Source organism: Anolis carolinensis, chromosome 3, assembly GCF_035594765.1.
Source record: "Anolis carolinensis isolate JA03-04 chromosome 3, rAnoCar3.1.pri, whole genome shotgun sequence".
NCBI classification, from domain to species: Eukaryota; Metazoa; Chordata; class Lepidosauria; order Squamata; family Dactyloidae; genus Anolis; species Anolis carolinensis.
In genome coordinates this window covers 90,404,534-90,424,698 of record NC_085843.1, presented here as the reverse complement: position 1 = coordinate 90,424,698, position 20,165 = coordinate 90,404,534, and the positions used below count along the sequence as shown (strand labels likewise).

Genomic DNA, 20,165 nt, shown 5'->3' with positions numbered 1-20,165 from the left:
GAGTTAGATGCATATATGTGAAGAATAACAAAACACTGTCAGGAAACACAAAGCACCTATAACACCTGTGTGTTAATATGCTTTCAGGTCATCTGTTGACTTAGTGTGACCCCATGAATTTCATGAGTTTTTTTAAGGCAATGATTGCTCTGGTAGTCTTGCCAATTCATTCTTCCTCTGAAATATAGCCTACAGCACCTGTTATTCATTGGTGGTCTCCCACTTCATCTAATTTCTTAATCAGAAATTTAGATATAATATTTTAGTTCACCAGCAAACTGAATTAATTTAAAATTGAAGAAATTATGTTGCCTTTTGCTTTCTTAGGTCCAAATAACTGATTAGATTTTCATCAGTATAAATGGAACAGAGAAACATGTATATATAACACAACTCATCTCCGTTTCCAATACACGAACACTAATATTTTCCCAGGAAAGACACAATAAACACGCTGATTAGTATTTTAAAGACAATTAAAACCTATCTTGCTTTCAATGATTGTCATTTAAAGCATAACCCTTCCTCTAACACAAGATAATTTGCTGAGAGAAAACTAAGCAGTATGAAAATAACAGGCAAAGAATTAGGAATGGTTTTGAAATATTACTATTTGGCTCCATCCCTGCAGTCGAGTTTATTGCTCTCCACACTTGAATGGTTTCATGTAATCCTTAAATGTGTTTGAAGGATTTTTTAAAAAATTGTTCAGTGTTTTACTGGTTTGGGCTCATTTTTTCCAGAATTTCGAAGATGCACAAATAAATATCAAGCAGGAAGAGAAAGGAGTCAATATCAAGCACTAAGCACAATATGGTAACGACTCCTCTCCCTTTCAGTGTGTGGCATTTTATTTTGTGCTCTCTGACAGTTGTTCAGGCAGGGCGAGCCAGCTCCTCCAGCTGTTACTTGTCCGCTGATCTATTTGCTTTCCAAAGCTTATCCCCTCCACTTCTGCCAAAGCAATTCCACTGCAAGGTCTTGTCAAATTCAGAATCAAACAATGAGGACAGCAGCCAATTCCTTGGTGATAAGGGAGCAAGAAGCTTTCCGGGAATGATTTCCTTTGGTGTGACTACTGAATAGACAACAGCTTTACCAGATCATTTCAAGAGTAAAGGATGAATTGTGAACTTCACTCCAGAAAGGATACACTTGTTTCAGAAAGCAGAGCTCTATATAATATTAATATGATCTGTGCACATGTGCATCATGCAAAGGCTTGGCAAACAATCAATCCTGAAACACAGGATTGAAATATTTAAAGTCTTGCCTCAGTTGATCAGGTTTAAAATGTATAGAGACAAAACACACAATTACTATTTATGCAAAATATAGCATTGTGTACATAGGGTTACTGTGAGTTTTCTGGGCGGTGTGGCCTTGTTCCAGAAGCATTCTCTCCTGACGTTTCGTCCACATAGCAGGTGTTATCAGAGGTTGTTGAGGTCTGTTAGAAACTAGGCAAGTGAGGAATGCCCAGGGTGGGAGAAAGAACGCTTCTCTGTTAGAGGCAGGTGTAAATGTTGCATGTAATCAATACACACTAACATGACTATTTCTTTGAACACTAGCCTAAGAAAGGTTTGCAAGAGATCTTTAAATAGTGGCTTTACTATACTGCTTCTGACTCCGCTGTTGTTTTCTGCTAATAACCTGTGGATGTTGCAATTGGCTAGCTTGATTAGCATTTAATGGCCTTTCAGCTTCAAAGCCTGGCTGCTTCCCGCCTGGGGGAATCCTTTGTTGGGATTCACTTGCCTAGTGTCAAACAGACTTCACAACCTCCGAGGATGCCTGCTGTAGATGTGGGTGAAATGTCAGCAGAGAATGCTTCTGGATGAATGGATTTAAGCACTTTATACATTTTAAGTTTTATATATTGTTTTATTGTTTAATGACTAATTGTTTTGAATTGCTCTGTGATTTATTCTATTGTATTGTTGTTTATCGGCATTGAATCTTGGCAGATTTGTAAGCCACCTTGAGTCCCCTCGGTTGAGAAAAACAGGATAGAAATGATGGAAATAATAAATTAATAAATAAATAAACATGGCCACACAGCCCAGAAAACTCACAGCAACCCACTGATTCTGGTTATGAAAGCCTTCGACAACACATTGTGTACATATATATTTTTCCCCCACTAGGAAAGTGTGTAGCAGGTAGAGTCAAAATAAAATGCTCCATTCTGAACTGGCTTTTCCTATTGATGATGCAAAGGGCTCCCCCCCCCCCCAAGTTGATGATGATGATGATGATGATGATGATAATAATAATAATAAATCTTTATTTATATCTCACTTTTCTCCCTCACGGGACCCAAAGTGGCTTACAACATTTTAAAATCACATAACAACAAACAGATAACAATATTGGATCTTCTCCTCTCTCCCTGTGCTCACTTGGACTTCCTGCTGAGCTGCTTCTCTCCTAGATGGTTTCATGCAGAGCGACGCAGCCAGCATGTTCCGACCAGACCCCATTCACCAAGAGGCAAGGAAGGGACGTTGCCCAGGGAAGGAGAACGCACTGAATTAAATGTCAGATCGGATTCCCGGGAGAAATCAAGCAGAAATTTGACCTTTTAACACAGTGAATGAAAGGTAGGGAAGGCTACCTTCCGCAGGGTCCTTGGCACATCCCATGCCCAAAACGTGAAGGCTCCCTTTGCTCCTTTGGCGCGCGCACACAACGCAGCACACAGAGGGGAAAGAAAGCTCTTCTGGCGTAAGGAAGGGAGACCAAAGGGTGGGGGACTTTAAAGCCCAGGGAATGATAGGAATGTAGAAGATGTGCAGGAAGAGAGCGAAGGCAGGCGCGAAAGGAAAAGCGCCCTCCTCGTTCTCGCCTGGCACCGCCACCTGCGCCCAGAACAAGGGGAAACAGCTGGAGCTGCAAAGCCTGCCGACAAAGGCGCCTCCCGAAGTTGCCGCCGCCTTGACTGCCTGCCTGGGCAGGAGCGCGCAAGCCGGGACAAGTGCAAGGTATTTGCTGCTCCTTTCGTGGACCGGGGGCCAGGAGAACTCACCCTTTGACTTGCTCCCTCATGGCTGCTGGCTGGGCAGAGGCTCCGCGGAGGGAAAGGCGAGGGGAATCCCGGGGAGATGCGCGCGGCTCGGTGCGCTTCCCAGGCTCACGCCAAACTAAGGCGGCGAGGAGGAGAGCATGGCGGGGAGAGGAGGGCTCCCGGCGAAAACGGAGGAGAGAGAGAGAGAGGGGGAGAGGGAAAGGAGGAGGGAGGGAGGCTGCCAGGCCAGACAGGGCGGAGCGCGCTGCCCAGGCTCCACCTCTTGAACCTGCAAACAACAGCTGGAGGGCTTGGGCGGAAAGGAGGCTTACCTTTCTTTAAGGTAGACCCACCGAGATGCCACCCAGCAGGCTTCCGAAAAAGGCCCCCAGGAGGAAGGAAGGAAGGAAGGAAGGAAGGAAGCGAGGGAGGGAGGGAGGGAGGGAGAGAAGCATGCCGTCGTGTAATGGAATCGTTGTGGTCATGTAGCAGAATCAATCCCAGTCATGTCACAGAACAAGCTAGAATGGATCATGAAACCCTGGGAACTGGGAGATCAAAACGCACACAAAGAGACCCATAGACCATTTAAATGCGAACCCAGTGGCAGGTTGCTCTCCCTGTCTTTTCTGCCCGCTTGTTTTTCAGTGGCAAGCATTGACCAAAGGGAGGGAGAGGCTTTTTTACTTGAGTGTATGGAGAGGAGGAGGACTAGGACTCTAACCCATTGGAAGGCTGGCTAACCCACTTGTATTTTATGCCTGCTAGAATACATCTTCAATGAACACTGGTGTATGCCATTTTAATATAACTGTATCTTAATTGCTTTTAGGATATATGTTGTAATGTTTCACTCATGTTTTAGCTTAGTAGGTTTTCCCCTGACATTAAGTCTAGTTGTGTCTGAGTCTGGGGCTTGGTATTCGCCTCTATTTCTAAGCCGAAGAGCCGGCGTTGTCTGCAGACACCTCCAAGGTCATGTGGCCAGTGTGACTGCATGGAGCACCATTACCTTCCCGCCGGAGCGGTACCTATTGATCTACTCACATTTGCATGTTTTCGAACTGCTAGGTTGGCAGAAGCTGGGGCTAACAGCGGGAGCTCACCCCACTCCCCAGATTTGAAACACCAAGCTTTCATTCTGCAAGTTCAGCAGCTCAGCAGTTTAAGCCACTGCGCCACTGGCGGTTCCATGTTTTAACTTACTATGTCTTATTGGATTGTTTTTTATTATTTTTATCTCTATGCTTATTTTTTGTTTTTGTAGGCTTACTGTTGTTACTGTGCATTATCTTGTATTATTTTGATGTATTTGCACTGAATGTTTGCCTTTTTGTTTTGCATCTGTAAACCACCCTGAGTTCCTTTGGGGAGAGAGGACGGTCTAGAAATAAAGTATTATTATTATTTAAAATAGTCTGATCACTTCCAATGTAATAATTTCCAACTACTCCAGCTCATTTTGATGAAAGTCTTTTCCTCGCCACACAGTGTCTGCATATTCAAGAATTTGTAATATATCCATAAGCTGTAATACATTTCCCACTTACAAACCAAGTAACCCTCATTTGCATTTCTCCCTCTCCTTCTCCCTTGCCTTTTTTCATGTTTACATAACATTATCATGTTTGCAGTTAGGTTAATATTTATCCAGGGTCAGTTATAATGATTTATAGTAATTTACCAGTTTCAGAAGGTTATTAGCAGAAAACAACAGCATTGGAGTCGGAAGCAGTACAGTAAAGCTACTATTTAAAGATCTCTTGCAAACCCTTCATAGGCTAGTGTTCATAGAAATAGTCAGGTTAGTGTGTGTTGATTAATTGCAACATTCACACTTGCCTTCAACAGACAAGAGTTCTTTCTCCCACCCTGGACCTTCCACAGATATATAAACTGGGGCTGGGCTGTGGCGCAGCTGTTGAGCAGCTGCCTTAAATCACTCTGACCATGAGGTCATGAGTTCGAGGCCAGCCCGTGGCGGGGTGAGCACCCATCAATTAAAAATAAAAAAAAATAGCCCCTGCTCGTCAGAGCCGGCCCAAGATAATATTCAAGTGTAAGCGAATAGAAATTTTGGTGCCCCCCCCCACACACACACACACCAAACCACATGAACGGGCCAGCAGAGCATTGGATAAGCAAAAATGTTGGATAATATGAAGGCCAAGTGTGAATAACTGCAGTTGATCACCTTGATTAGCATAGAATAGCCTTGCTAGACATGGTTATGGTTATTGAGCATTATTCCTAGCAGTGCAATAATTGAGGACTTTTTAAGTATTGACCACTGGACTGATTCTGGACTATGATTTTGAACTCATGTGGTTGTAATTGTTGTTTTTAGTAGTTTTTGTTTTAATGTTTGAGTTTAATTGTCATTATATTATTGGAATTTGTATGTCGGCCATCGAATTGTTGCCAGTTGTGAGGCCACCCTGAGTCCTCTTCGGGTGAGAAGGGCGGGACAGAAGTATGGGAAATAAATAAATAAATAAACAAACAAATAAATAGTAAAAAAAGGACAGTAAAAAAAGGACAGTAAAAAAGAACACTCAAAAACAGGGGAATTCCAAACATGAAACAATCAGGGCCAGCTAACACCTCTCAACAAAGATATACAAACCCCACTTGCCTAGTTTCCAACACACCTCACAACCTCTGAGGATGCCTGCCTTAGATGTGGCCCTCCTCTGGACACTTTCCAGCATTATTTGGCAGAGAAGGAGAAAAAATTTGGGCCCTTCCACACAGCTCTATAACTCAGGATATCAAGGCAGGATAACCCACATTACCTGCTTTGAACTGGATTGTCTGAGTCCTTACTGCCATATATCCCAGTTCAAAGCACGTAATGTGGGTTATTTGTTATTTCTTCCAAGTTCTAGTCTCCAAGGCAGAAGGCAACAAGCTTGGTCCATCCTCCCTATGACTTCCTCTCACATTATTATACATGGCCGTCAAGTCTCCTCTCAACCTTCTCATCTACATGCAAAACATGCCCAGATCTTTAAACCGCTCCTCATAGGGATTATTCTCCAAAGCCTTGATCATTTCAGTCACTCTCCTCTAGACAGATTCATGTTATCATTTAGTATTACAGTAGAGTCTCACTTATCCAAGCCTCGCTTATCCAAGCCTCTGGATTATCCAAGCCATTTTTGTAGTCAATGTTTTCAATATATCATGATATTTTGGTGCTAAATTTGTAAGTACAGTAATTACAACATAACATTACTACGTATTGAACTACTTTTTCTGTCAAATTTGTTGTATAACATGATGTTTTGGTGCTTAATTTGTAAAATCATAACCTAATTCGATGTTTAATAGGCTTTTCCTTAATCCCTCCTTATTATCCAAGATATTCGCTTATCCAAGGATTAGCTTGGATAAGTGAGACTCTACTGTACTCATTATTTTTCCTGGAAACTTTCCAAGGCCTGAAGATAGGAGGTATGGTGGCACAACGGGTTAAACTCTTGCGCCAGCTGAACTGCTGAACTGAAGGTTGGGTTGCTGACCTAAAGGTTGCCAGTTCGAATCTGCAAGACAGGGTGAGCTCCTGTCCGTCAGCTCTAGCTTGTAGGGACATGAGAGAAGTCTCCCAGTAGGATGGTAACACATCTGGGCATCGCCTGGGCAACATCTCTGTAGATGGCCAATTCTCTGACACCAGAAGCAACTTGCAGTATGTTCTCAAGTCGCTTCTGACAAGGAAAAAAAGCTGATGGTTTGTAGATCAGTCATAAAGAAATTACCATAAATAAATGTCTCTTAAATATTTTGCCAATATCTGCTTATTATTCCTTCTATCCAATAGAGAAAAGTTCCATAATAACCTCAGGCCCATCATGAAAGCTGGGCAAGGTTACCTTCCGTACAATTTACAGAATCTTTCACCTAGCATGAACACAGAACTTTTGGTAGGTAAAGGTAAAGGTTTTCCCTTGACGTGACCGACTCTTGAGGTTGGTGCTCATCTCCATTTCTAAGCCGAAGAGCCAGTGTTGTCCATAGACACCTCCAAGGTCATGTGGCCGGCATGACTGCATGGAGCGCCGTTACCTTCCCGCTGGAGCGGTACCTATTGATCTACTCACACTTGCGTGTTTTCAAACTGCTAGGTTGGCAGAAGCTGGGGCTAACAGTGGGCGCTCATTCCGCTCCCGGGATTTGAACCTGGGACCTTTTGGTCCGCAAGTTCAGCAGCTCAGCACATTAACACACTGCGCCATCAGGGCTCCCACTTTAGGTAGCTCTGCTCAAATGAAATCATCCAAATGAAATCATTACAAAGGAAATCCAGTTAGTTCATCCTTTCATAGACCAAAAAAGTTTAATGGAGACACCCAACCCACATAAACTGGATTACTCAGGATGAGGTCAGAAACAACCAGTCAGCTAATCATAGAATCATATGGGACATCCAGTCCAAAACCCTGCCATACAGGAAAAGCACAATCAAAGCACCCCCAAAAGATGGCCATCCAGCCTCTATTTAAAAACCTTAAAAGGAGAAGCTTCTACTGAACTATGGGGCAGTGAGTTCCACTGCTGAACAGCTCTTACAGTTAGTAAGTTCTTCCTAATGTTCAGTTGGAATCTCCTTTTCTGTAATTTGAACCCACTGCTCCATTGAGTCCTAGTCTCCAAGGCAGCAGAAAACAAGCCTGCTCCCTCTTCCTTAAGACATCCTTTTAGATCAGGGGTCCTCAAACTTTTAAAGCAGAGGGCCGGTCCACGATCCTTCAGACTGTTGAGGGGCTGAATTATCATTTGAAAAAAAAAACGAACAAATTCCTATGCACACTGCACATATCTTATTTGTAGTGCAAAACAATAACAATAACAATGAAAGACCAATACAATATTTAAAAATGAAAATAAATTTAACCAACATAAACCTGTCAGGATTTCAATAGGAAGTGTGGGCCTGCTTCTGGCCAATGAGATAGTCAGGTTAATTAGGATTATTGTTGTTGTGTGTCTTCAAGTCATTTCAGACTTTGGGCAAGCCGAAGTCCAAAATTATTTATTCATTTACTACATTTATATCCCACCCTTCTCACCCTGAAGGGAACTCAGAGCAGCTCTATGTACATACAATATATTATATTCTTAGCATAGCACAAAATTAGCATTATATATTACTATATTGAACTATACCACTATATGTAACATTATATGTAATATATAACATATAATTAATATTATTATATGGTATTATTATTAGTATTATATTGTATAAAATGATAATATTATTATCAATATCATATGTATATACAATATATTATATTATTAAAACTGATATAAAAATATTATATTATAAATGAGGGTGGGGGCCAGGTAAATGACCTTGGAGGGCCGCATCTGGCCCCCGGGCCTTAGTTTGGGGACCCCTGTTTTAGATATTTAAACATGGTGATCATGTCTCCTCTCAACCTTCTCTTCTGCAGGCTAAACAGACCCAGCTCTTTAACCTACTAATCATAGGGAAGGTGGGAGCCCCCAATAGCACAGTGTGCCAGCAGGACTGATGACTTGCCCGTTCGAATCCAACCTGGGGAGAGCACGGATGAGCTCCCTCTATCAGCTCCAGCTCCATGTGGAGCGGTCTGAATCAAGGTAAATCAGGATGGTGGCGATGAGGAGAGCAGCCAGTTGGGGAACATTTAAAAAATGGTAATCAAAGATATGGGAAATAAAGAACATGGACAGACTGACTTTCCTGATGAAGAAGCATAATGGAAAACCAATCAAAGAAACAGGAATATATAAGAAAAGGACAGACACAGATTGAAGGAACTCCATAACTGAAATAAGAAATAGCCAACCCAGGCAACATAAAAGGGGGGCACAATCTGCCCCCTAATAAAATAAAACAACTACTCCTCTACATCCAGCAACTTGCTCCACAAAGAGACTAGACTCATTGAACCGAAGATCCAATGGAATATACCGATCCTCTCCCCCTCACTCAATCCCCCCTCCCCCACCATGAATTCCATGTTTTTTCTTTTATTTTTAATTGTAAATTAAAAAACATCAATTAAAAATATTCAAAAACATTTTTTTTATCATTACTGTATGCATTGCATTGCTGCTGCTGCTGACTGACCTGAAGGTGGGCACTGACTGGGCAGGCAGGCACAAGTGAGATGGTTTTAACAGCAAGATAGAAGCTGCTCTGCTACGATCAGTCAGCCGGGCCCTATCACCTCCTGGCTGGCTGTTCCACGTGGTGGGTGGCTGGAGGCTATGCCTGCACAAAAACAGCCAAAATGGCTGATGGGAGTCCTGTGCGCGTGCGCATAGAAGTCCCATCGGCCATTTTGGGCGATGGCATGCCAGTCCTGTGCATGCGCTTCACTCAGGGCCTCCATTGCCGGCGCCAGGACAAAGAAGCCCCATCGGCCATTTTAGGCGATGGCATGCCAGTCCTGTGCCGTTGTGTGCATGCGCTGCATGCAGGGCCTCCATTGCCGGCGCCAGGACAATTTGGACAAACACTGTGACCGGAGCAAAACGGGGGTGCTGCCAAGGACTCCACACAGCGCCCCCCCTCGCCTGCGCCCGACGCCAAGGCGTAATCTACGTACTGCATTGGACCGGGCCTGCTGCTCGTTGCTGACCTAGCAACCCGAAAGATAGTTGCATCTATCAAGTAGGAGATAAGGTACCACTTATAAAGTGGGGAGGCAAGATTAACTAATTTACGACCTGGAATGAGGAAGTGCCGTCAGTGTGGATGATGAAGCAGCTGCTCCCCCCTGTGGCCAGAATCGAACATCCCCTCAGAAGAAGGTTAACTTGCCTCTGCGTGTGTCTCTCAGTCTCTGTTTGATGTGTTTATGGGCATTGAATGTTTGCCCTATGTGTGTTATAATGTGATCCGCCCTGAGTCCCCTTCGGGGTGAGAAGGGCGGAATATAAATACTGTAAATAAAAAATAAAATAAATAATAAATGCCACTTGCCTAGTTTCCAACAAACCTCACAACCTCTGAGGATGTCTGCCATATATGTGGGCAAAACATCAGGAGGGAACGGTTCTAGAACATGACCATACAGCCCGGAAAATTCACAGCAACCCAGTCATGTTAGTGTATTTTAGCGCAGAAAGGCATGAAGGAATCCAGTCCTAGGCTAACTGGGAAGAAGACAGTCTGATCATGGATTTTTGTGGACTGAGTCTTATGCTAGAAATGTCTTCATCCCCATTTAATTTCAAAGGTACTGCTGGCTCCCTCTATGCATTTTCAGTTTAGATATGTCTGAAGAGTGCAATTTTACATATGTCTACTCATTGGGTTTGACAGGGGAGGCAACCTTCTGTAAGCTGGCACTTTTCAAATTGTTTAGTCCCATGGCAATTTCCTAAGGTGACAAGAATTGCACTACAAAACATCTGGCGGTCAACCGATTGGGGAAGGCTGGAGTATATGCAGCCTAAAGTACAGTGAGCCCTTGATATCCACTAGGGTTTGGTTCCAAGACCTCCCCCCATCCCCAGCAGATACCAAAATCTGTGAATGCTCAAGTCCCATATTGTACAGCAGCCTAGTAAAATGCTGTCCCTTGTATAAAATGTCAAGATCAAGGTTTGCTTTTTGGGGTTTTAAACATACTTTAAAGCTATAGATTGATGAATCCATGGGTACTGAATTTGTACACCAATGAGGGTTCAATATGAATATTATGGATGCTTTCTCTGGATGGAAGGCAGCTGAGAAAGCTCACCGCAAATGTAAAATGTTTGCAATGAAAATGTTTGATCTCTTTCATGTCCTTACATGTGGGGACTATTGTGACTGCTCACTCTAAAATCCTCCCTGAGAAGGGTTTCTCTGGATAAGTATGTTCTGATGTTGACTTCAAGTTAAAGAAAGTGTAGCTAACAGAGGTCCAGCTACTGTATAATTCTAGGAAATGTGTTATGTGCATGCCATTAATATGTACTATTCACATAAGCAGCATGTGGGCATACCTATGCAAATCAGGCTTTGTTCCCAGAACTCCCACTAACATTAGGGAAAGCTCCAAGATGCACTGAGCTTGAGCAGGCAATTTACCAAAGCCAACCAACGTCATGATTCTGACCAGACAGTTTTCCACAAGCTGTAAAATCCCAGGCTACAACCTATTCTATACAGTTTGTGAGTGTGCGCAACCACAAAGACACACAGTCTATAATTGTTTGTTGTTTCCAAGGAACTGGCTAAGATAGCACTCCAAGCAGTATCCTTAGCAAGGTAGAACAATGCAGTGAGGATTTCTCTTTGGAAAAGGAGTTTAGCATCATTGTAGGGCCAACAGGGAGCACACCAAACAGCCAACATTCTTCCTAAGCACCTCCATTAGTGAAAATTCTATCTATTTAGTCCTTTAAATAAAAATGTACAGTGATGATGAATCAATATCTTTTTGAAAAAGACAACTGTGCCATTGTAGATTTCCTTTCTGAGCTTCTTGGCTGTTGTGATGGGACAGGGCAGGACATCTGGTGTGCATTGGCCAAAATGTACTGATGGTACACCAGAGGCGGTTCAACCATTAGGTGAGTTAAGCAGCCGCTTAAGGCGTCATCCTCTAGGGGGCGCCGTTGAGGCACCTCCGCCCAGGCCATGGCTGTGGAAGCAGGAAGGCTATGCCTGGGCGGAGGTGCCTCAACGGCACCCCCTAGGCACCCCCTAGAGGATGGGCCTCTTACCTGCCACTGGGGCCTCTGGCGACCTGTCCATCTCACTGTTCCTCGGCTTGGTCCTGCTGCCTGCCTCGGGACGGGTCATCAGAGGCCCCGGCAGCAGGTAAGAGGCCTTCCTGCCTCCACGGCGTGGCGGGGCCTCTGGAGACCTGTCCCAAGGCAGGTGGCAGCCCTGCTGAGCCTAGGAAGAGCGAGATGGGTGGGGCGCCCTCTCTGACCACTGTGCATGCGCCATGTGGCCGCTTGGCGCATGTGCAGTGGTCGGAGAGGGCACCCCATCCACCTCGCTCTTCCTAGGCTCAGTGCCTGCGGCCTTCCTGCCTCTGCCGCCACCGCCTTCCTTCCACCGCTGCAGCAAGTGGGGTTTTATATATCTGTGGAATGTCCAGGGTAGGAAAAAGAACTCTTATCTGTTGGAGGCAAATGTGAATATTGCAATTGGCCAGCTTGATTAGCATTTAATGGCCTTGCAGATTCAAAGCCTGGCTGTTTCCTCCCTTGGGGCATCCTTGGTTGGGAGGTTTTAGCTGGCCCTGATTGTTTGCTGTCTGGATTTCCCGTTTTTTTAAATTTATTTTTCAGTGATTGGTGGGGGGGGGGGGGCAAAATTCTGTTCGCTTACACTTGAAAATTACCTTGGGCCGGCTCTGTGGTACACAAACACAGCCCTACTGCTGGGCAAGCATGGCTGCTGATCAATGTTAGCAGTGAGGGCTAAGCCTTATGGATGGCATTTGTAAAAGTATGCATTGCGTTCAAAGGTCTTAATGGTCTCTTGTCACATTTAGGCCTTGAGCCAAGCATATTTAACCTGGAATTTCCAGGGGATGAACATGAGGTCTTCTACGTGGAAACTATACTAAACCACTGAGCAGCAGTCCTTGGCCTTTGTTAGTCTGACATCATTTAGCACTTTCATGGCTGAAACAATATTTGAATTGGAGAACTTAATGGCTCATAGTCTTAACCACTTAATAATGCTAGCTTTCCACATGTAAACTGAAAGCATCCCATGCCTAAATTTCCTAAAGACACCAGATCCAATCTGATCCTTGAAACTAAGCATAGTTAGTCCTGGTTTCTAATTGGATGGGAGACCACCAAGAAATACCACGGCCTGAAGCTAATATTTCAGAGGAAGAAACAGAAAAATAACTTCGGAGTGTTCCTTGCCTAAGAAAACGCTATAACAATTGCAAAGTCACCATCAGTTGAAGGCACATGTGAATTCTAGTATATCACAGGTCTGGAAGGCTTGTATTAGCTTAAGGTCAAAAGCTGCAGGAGGCGAAGTGCCTTTTCATGAGTCTGCATATGGAGGACAAGGATCTTATGTAGCAAGGCTTGCATTTAGTTGGAATTCAATTCAAAAATACGTCCCTAAATCATTGCACCTCAATATCTTTGGTGGACAAAGGACATCATTCAGGCTGCATGCAACCCCCAGGTAGCCTTAGTGCACTAACTCTGCATCCCTCATTGTTTAGAATTTTTTAAAATACAGGGTTAACAACAAAAGTTTTTTTTATCTCTTCCAGATGTCTTTTTTCCAAACACTAAATGACAGAAGTGTCCACTTCCCATTTTGAGCACAACTTCTCTTCAAAAGACATGACAGTAGAATGCCTTTTCAATTAAGAAGATGGCATTGCTCATCCCTTCTTTATTTTATGATTTATCACTTTATTGTTGAATCATAATTATAATCTATTGTGAAATATCAAAAGAGAGGTTATGGTGCATGATATTCAAAATCCGGGCTCACAGAGGCTATCTTGCAATCTTTGAGAGCTGAGGAATGCTCTTTAAGTACATTTGGGTTGCATCTTCACTGTAGAATTAGTGCAGTTTAACACTGCATTAACTGCTCAATGCTATGAAATCCTGGGATTTATAGCTTCATAAGATACAACACTCTTTAGCAGAGACAGCCAAAGACCTTATAAACTACAGCTCCCATGATTCTAATTAAAGTTGTGTCAAATTGCATAAATTCGTAGGTGCACTCTTTAGAAACTTCTACCGGTATAGAAACAAAGAAAATTTTCTTCACAGAAGAGAATCTGTGTGTATTCCCTGTCAAAACACACAGAGATATATAAAGGAGAAACTCTTTCTGTAAGAAGAAGAGTGAAAATAATCTAATTCAAAGACCACCCTACTGGAAGATTAGACTTAATATTTACCAGATTACTTCTCACAGAGCTCAGAAGCAATCATGACACCAACCCACAATACTGTCTGAATCTGTACTAGTCCAGATTAACTATAACTTCTATTTTAGTCTGGTTACACTTCAAGCCGGTACAAGATCAGTACTTTTGAATTAGTTTAATTCCATTTTATTTTGGAGAAAAAAATATTTATATTAAGATGGTGACTTCCATATTTGAGTGCTTAGATAAAAATACTAACACGACATAATGTTCTAATATTGTGCTAAATCCAGTGTTAGCTGGAGCAGACCTACTGAAACAGATGGGACATTGTAGCCACCACTTGAGTGAATTCCATTGATTTCAGTTAAGTGTGTTCTATTTAGGTTTGACTATTTATTTATTTATTTATTTACAATAATTATACCCCGCCCTTCTCACCCTGAAGGGGACTCAGAGCAGCTTACAGAACACACATACGGCAAACATTCAATATCGATTATACCTTTAACAAGAACAGACAACACAGCTGAGGCAAAGGCAGTTTTTCCCACCTTATTTCCAGCATCTTTTGACCCACTAGGTGGGCAGGTGAGCTGGGGTTGACGGCGGGTGTTCAATCTCGAACAGCTGAACTTTCAATGGGCAGGATTTTTCTGCAGTACAGCGGTTTAGCTTGCTGTGCTAAACCCGCCCCCTATGGATTAGTTTATTGGATTAAAAATGGATATAACATGCATAGGAAGTTTAGAGTTTAGAGCATAGGTTCCCAAACTTATTTGGCCTACCACCACCTTTCCAGAAAAAAATATTACTCAGCATCCTGGAAATTATTTTTTAAAAAATTTAATAGCAATTAAACAGAAAGATATACCCGTATATACTCGAGTATAAGCCAACACGAATATAAGCTGAGGCACCTAATTTTATCACAAGAAAACTGGGAAAACATTGACTCCAGTATAAGCCAAGAGTGGTAAATTTCAGAAATAAAAATAGAAACCAATAAAATTACATTAATCGAGGCATCGGTAGGTTACATGTTTTTGAATATTTACATAAAACTCTAATTTAAGGTAAGATTGTCCAACTCTGATTAAATCATTATTCTCATCTTCTTCAATGTAAATGCCCTTATGTATCCTTTTAATAATAATAGAGTAAAATAATAAATGTAATAACAATAATAATAATATCAGAGTGAAATAATAAATGTAATAATAATAATAATAATAATAATAACAATAGAGTAAAATAAATGTAATACTAACAATAATAATAGAGTAAAATAATAAATGTAATAATACCCATAAAAATAGAGAAAAATAATAAATGTACCATATATTTTCGAGGATAAGCCAGCATAGGAAGTTGAAACACAAAAGTCAGGGAGTTGATGTCTGTTCGTTGCTGTGGTGCCTTAGCTTTAACTAGCATAATTAATGTGTAGCAATCATGGGAGTTGTGGTCCAACAAGATCGAAGGTACATCTGCACTGTAGAAGTAATGCAGTTTGACACCACCTTAACTGCCATGGCTTAATGCTATGGAATCCTGGGATTTGACACTCTGACAGGGAAAGCTAAAGATGTTTACAAAAATACAGTTCCCATGATTCCATAACATTGAGCCATGGCAGTTAATGTAATGTCCAGTTGCCTTAATTTTACAGGGTAGAAGCACACCAATAGGGCCACTCATTCCCTGCCCCTGAAATCTTGGATCTATGATACAGTTCTTGTATTTACATACACAACGACTTTATATAAATAAATAACATAAGTTTCTTGTTCAGGGTAAGCTTTCCATTATGTTTACATATTCCCCTCACTTTTGGAAATCAGAAAAAAGCAAGTTGCCTGGAAATGAATCAACATGATTTGAACTATCGAAAATAAGTAGTTAAGAGAATCTGACCAGCACTCATTTTCAATATGAGCTTTCAATTCCCAGTGCACCTTAATATTAGACTGAAGCTGTTTTGAAACATAGTAGATTTTTTTGCTCATGCATTGTAACAAATAACAGGGAAGGAAAAAAACTAGTCTGAGATTCTGACACTTTGCATAATCTTCCTTTTCCTTCAGTAACAAATAAAGCATTGTATTCAATTAGACTCACAGCAGGTGAAAACCCCAATTAGTGTATCCATTCTCATGGCTTTTTCTACCTCACACCCACACACTACCTTTAAAGAAAACCTTCACAAAACACTAAAAGAGAATTCTGACTCATTCCACAACTGAAAAATGTATTAACCCTTTGAGGTCCACCATTAAAATTTTGCCTGTACAAATGTAGATGGATTATCCCTGACTGCCTTTGCAATTTCAAGATAGGAAACGCAAATCTACAAAACCATGGACGACGTACTCAAACATATTTTCTGGCTAGCAATGAGCCAGAATCCCAAAATGATACCACTATTTGAAAACAATGACTGGCAAGATGGAGCAGCAATAAATACATTTTACAAGCAAAATGCATCAATATAACCAATGTGCATGAGCCATTTAGTAGATCAACGGAGAACCACCTCTCCCATTTATATACTGTTTTCCCCCTTTTTAAACTTCTCAATGGATGAAATAATTTCATCAGTTACATCCTGGGACACCAATAATTCATGTCTCCATTTAATCAGCCTTGTTACACACTTGGGTTCACTGTAATGCTGACATCTGGGTTGTTATTCATTTTACTCAGGAAGCAAAGAACAAAGTGGTTAGTCCCACAGGAGCCTGGAGTGTCTGTGTCTACATGTGGTTTATGTATCCCTTGTCGTCTATACATCAGGATCGTGAACAACTTAAAAACCCAATGGACACCATAGCAGAGTGGATATTTGTGTCATGTCACATTCTAAAACGACTGAAAAATGATAACAGGAGTTGCCATTTTTGAGACTTCTGGTGGTAGAGAAGGATTTTGACCTGTTTTGTTCTGTTAAAGTCTCTGGAGCCCTAAGCTGAACACAGAATAAAGGGCCTTATTTAGTGAAGTGACATTCTGAGCAAGACAGAGTAGCAACATAGTTGCCCATAACGTCTCTTCAAATAAACTATGATCCAACCAGTAAATGTGTCTATTGTGCTCAAGAATGGAAGTAGGGAAGTTTGTACACTGGGCTTTTATTATACAATTCTCCTGCTTTTTTCACTGAATTTTCAGGAAGCCTCCATGTTCTATTAGTGCTTCTTTCTTTTGTTTCAGATCAGATTAAAGAGTAAAGGAAAGAGGAACTTTTTCACAGGTATTATCTTTGTCCAATGTTCACCAGCAAGCAATTTTGGTCCTGGAGCAAAACAGTTCTTTTTGGGCATGGACATTAAAATGATTAACTCATAAACAGAATAAAAACACAAAGTACAAGTGAGAGCAGCATAAAAGTCTATTTCTCTTCTCCACCATATTGTTGATATTTGCATGTGAAAAATAGCTATTTTATGACACCTGCACTATTGAAGTTACAACCGTACGAGTTCAAGTTAGCAGAAATTGCTCTTCCTCTCTTCACTTTATTCCAATGTAGGTTTAGAGATAGACACACTATGACTTGTCTTCCAACTATTAAAAAATCCACAGAACAAGAAGTTATGGAGAGAGCTTACACTGTGCAGACTCCCAGTACTTTCACAGCATTTCACAAAATAAAACAACAATTATGCTGGATTTAACAGAAATTGCTATTCTCAATGTTTTAGACCAGTGGTTCCTAAACTTATTTGGCCTACCGCCCCCTTTCCAGAAAAAAATATTACTCAGCGCCCCCTGGAAATTAATGTTTTTATTTTATTTTAATAGCAATTAAACAGAAAGATATATGTATTAATGTTTCTACCTTTTTTGTAAAATATAGAAAAGAAATGTGTAAATTAGAAACTTTGAAGTTTGAAATTATGAAACTATTTTTTGAACTCAGAATAGAAAGGTAATACAAAAAAAGTTAAAACATTTGAAATCATCTTAATGAGAAGGATGAACCTGGTATGCTGCTACCAATTTAGTAATCCTTGATACTATTTTCATCAGCAGTAATCTTAAATCACTGCGATTGACTATCTGCAATCGGTTTCTTTTTGTTTGTTTGTTAATAAATTGGTTGCCGCACTGAATCCATGTTCCACTAAATATGATGAAGGAAATGCAATTAAGAACTTTTGAATTACAGCCCATATTTCAGGATAAGCCATAGGGATCTCCTCTTGCAGCCAGAATTGTTGGTAGCTGCTTTTGAATTTAAATTTCAATTCATCATTTGTAGTTACTTCCATCAGTTCTTCTTGTAACTGTGGAGATTTTTTTGTGTTTGCACTTGAAAAAGGATTCAAAATCCAATCAGGTATGTTTATTTTCAAAATATCATCAAATTGTTGATTAAAATCTGAATGGAGAGTATCCAGGTGCTCACAATAAGAAAGTATGTCTTGATCTTTTTTTTCTACTCCTGATAAATTTGGGAACTGGCTAAATTCCCCTCATCCAAAATTTCATTTGTACAGAAGAAGTTTTGTCACAAATGCAGAAATAACAGATTTTGTTCTTATTAAATTCAGTTCATCACCTTGAAGCTGAAGATTGCTTTCATTAAATTTTTGAAACAAGTTGGTCAAGTAAGCGGTGTCACTTTTGGATTGAATTAAATTGGATCATAAAGCATCATTTTTACCTTTCAAGAACTCCAGTACCGAGTTGCACTTAAATTTTTGGCAACTAGATGTTGACAATGGATGATACAGTGTACTGTGAATGCATTTGGCACCTCCTTTTTTAAATATGCAAGAAAATCCCTGTAGCACCCTACCATCACTGGAGCACCATCTGTGGCTACTGATAAGATATTACTCAGAAGTATTTCTTTTTCTTTAAAAACTCATCCAATGTATGAAATATTGATTCTCCTTTAGTATCAGTTTGCAAATATTTAGCAAATAATAATTCTTGGCAAATTTGTTCTTCCTTTGTGAACCACACGTATGCTAAAAGTAAAGCTTCATTTTCTAACAAAGTTGACTCATCAAGTTGAATAGAAAACTGAGATGTTTTTAAATAGCCACACAATGATTCTTCAACATCTTGAGACATTTCATCAATTCTTCTTTGCACTGTATTATTGCTCAATGAATTGTTCTTGATAATATCAGATGCTGGCTTGTGTAGCACAGTACGTATTACTTCACTTATAGCCAGTATAATTAGTTCTTCACCAATAGTATGGCGTTTTCCCGATTTGGCAATCATTAACAAAATCTTGTAAGAGGCAAGCAAGCCATCGCCATCTTGTGTGGTTGCAGCTGAAAAGAGTTTTGCCAATGTCAGTTGTTTGATAAATTTTCCTTTTAGTGTTCGAAAATAAGATAAATCCCTATCTTTTTTATCACCATGAATTTTAGTCAAATGTTCTTGTAGTTTGAAAGGCTTCATAGCTTCGTTTGATAAAACTTTCTGGCAAATCAGGCACATTGGTAATGTATTGTTTACAGGCGACTCAATAAAGCATATTTCAAATATTCGATATTCTATAGTCTACATTTTTTCTTTGGTTGAGCCATTATTATAGAATTGTAGAAAAAATAAGTTTTATGGAGGTATTTTTAATTAATATATTTCTTGTAATTTTTTGAAATATTTTTGTAAAAAACAAACTAAAATAAATGCTAATGAAAGAAATAAACATGATATTATTAGTTGTAAAGTGCATATAATTATTACAAAATAAATAACTAATACTCATCAATTATTGTCGCACCGTTCCTGTTCCTGTTTATTGCCTTTTCTTGAAGCGAAGACATTTACTTTTGGTTGAAACACTGAAGTTAAGTGTTTCTAAATTTAAAATATCATTTAATAAACATTAGTTAACTCTCATTGTGTGTGGCTCTTTAAGAGGAGTCTGTATCGTGACAATTTGTTAGTTAACCTTAACTTGTCACAATATCACAACAATCTAACTTAGAATTATTTTTCGCCGTAATTTTCCCATAATAATAACAGGAAATCTCCTGATTCATAGCGTGCTCCAAAATCTGCTGGTAGTACTGCCAGTAGCCAGTACTGCCGCTGCCATTCCAGGTTTTGGCCTTGCAATTGACCAATCGCACAAGTGGCAGTTGCCCGCAGCAATGCTCATAGTGCTCACATGTTTTGGAACGGCAATTCAGTGGCACCACATGAATAGCAATGTGTGATTGCACATACATCAATACAAGTGAGGGAGTATGCGGGAACCGAGCCAACGTCCAGTACGTCCAGTTCAAAGAAAAATTAAGCATTATGAGCGGAATACATAAATC

General features: G+C 40.6%; 1 protein-coding gene across 17 annotated transcripts in view; it reads right to left on the bottom strand.

Moving 5' to 3' along the window:
• dmd (dystrophin) overlaps positions 1-20,165 on the bottom strand; it is a 1,684,732-nt gene that overhangs the window by 94,556 nt on the left and 1,570,011 nt on the right. Inside the window, exon 1 of one of the 17 annotated variants that reach the window (XM_008107353.3) lies at positions 3,032-3,335. The exons of the other annotated variants lie outside the window; for them this stretch is intronic. Within the exon in view, the coding sequence (XP_008105560.2) occupies positions 3,032-3,051 (20 nt within the window). The 5' untranslated portion in view covers positions 3,052-3,335. Of the gene's footprint in view, positions 1-3,031; positions 3,336-20,165 lie in introns of those variants that run through there. 17 annotated transcript variants of the gene reach the window in all.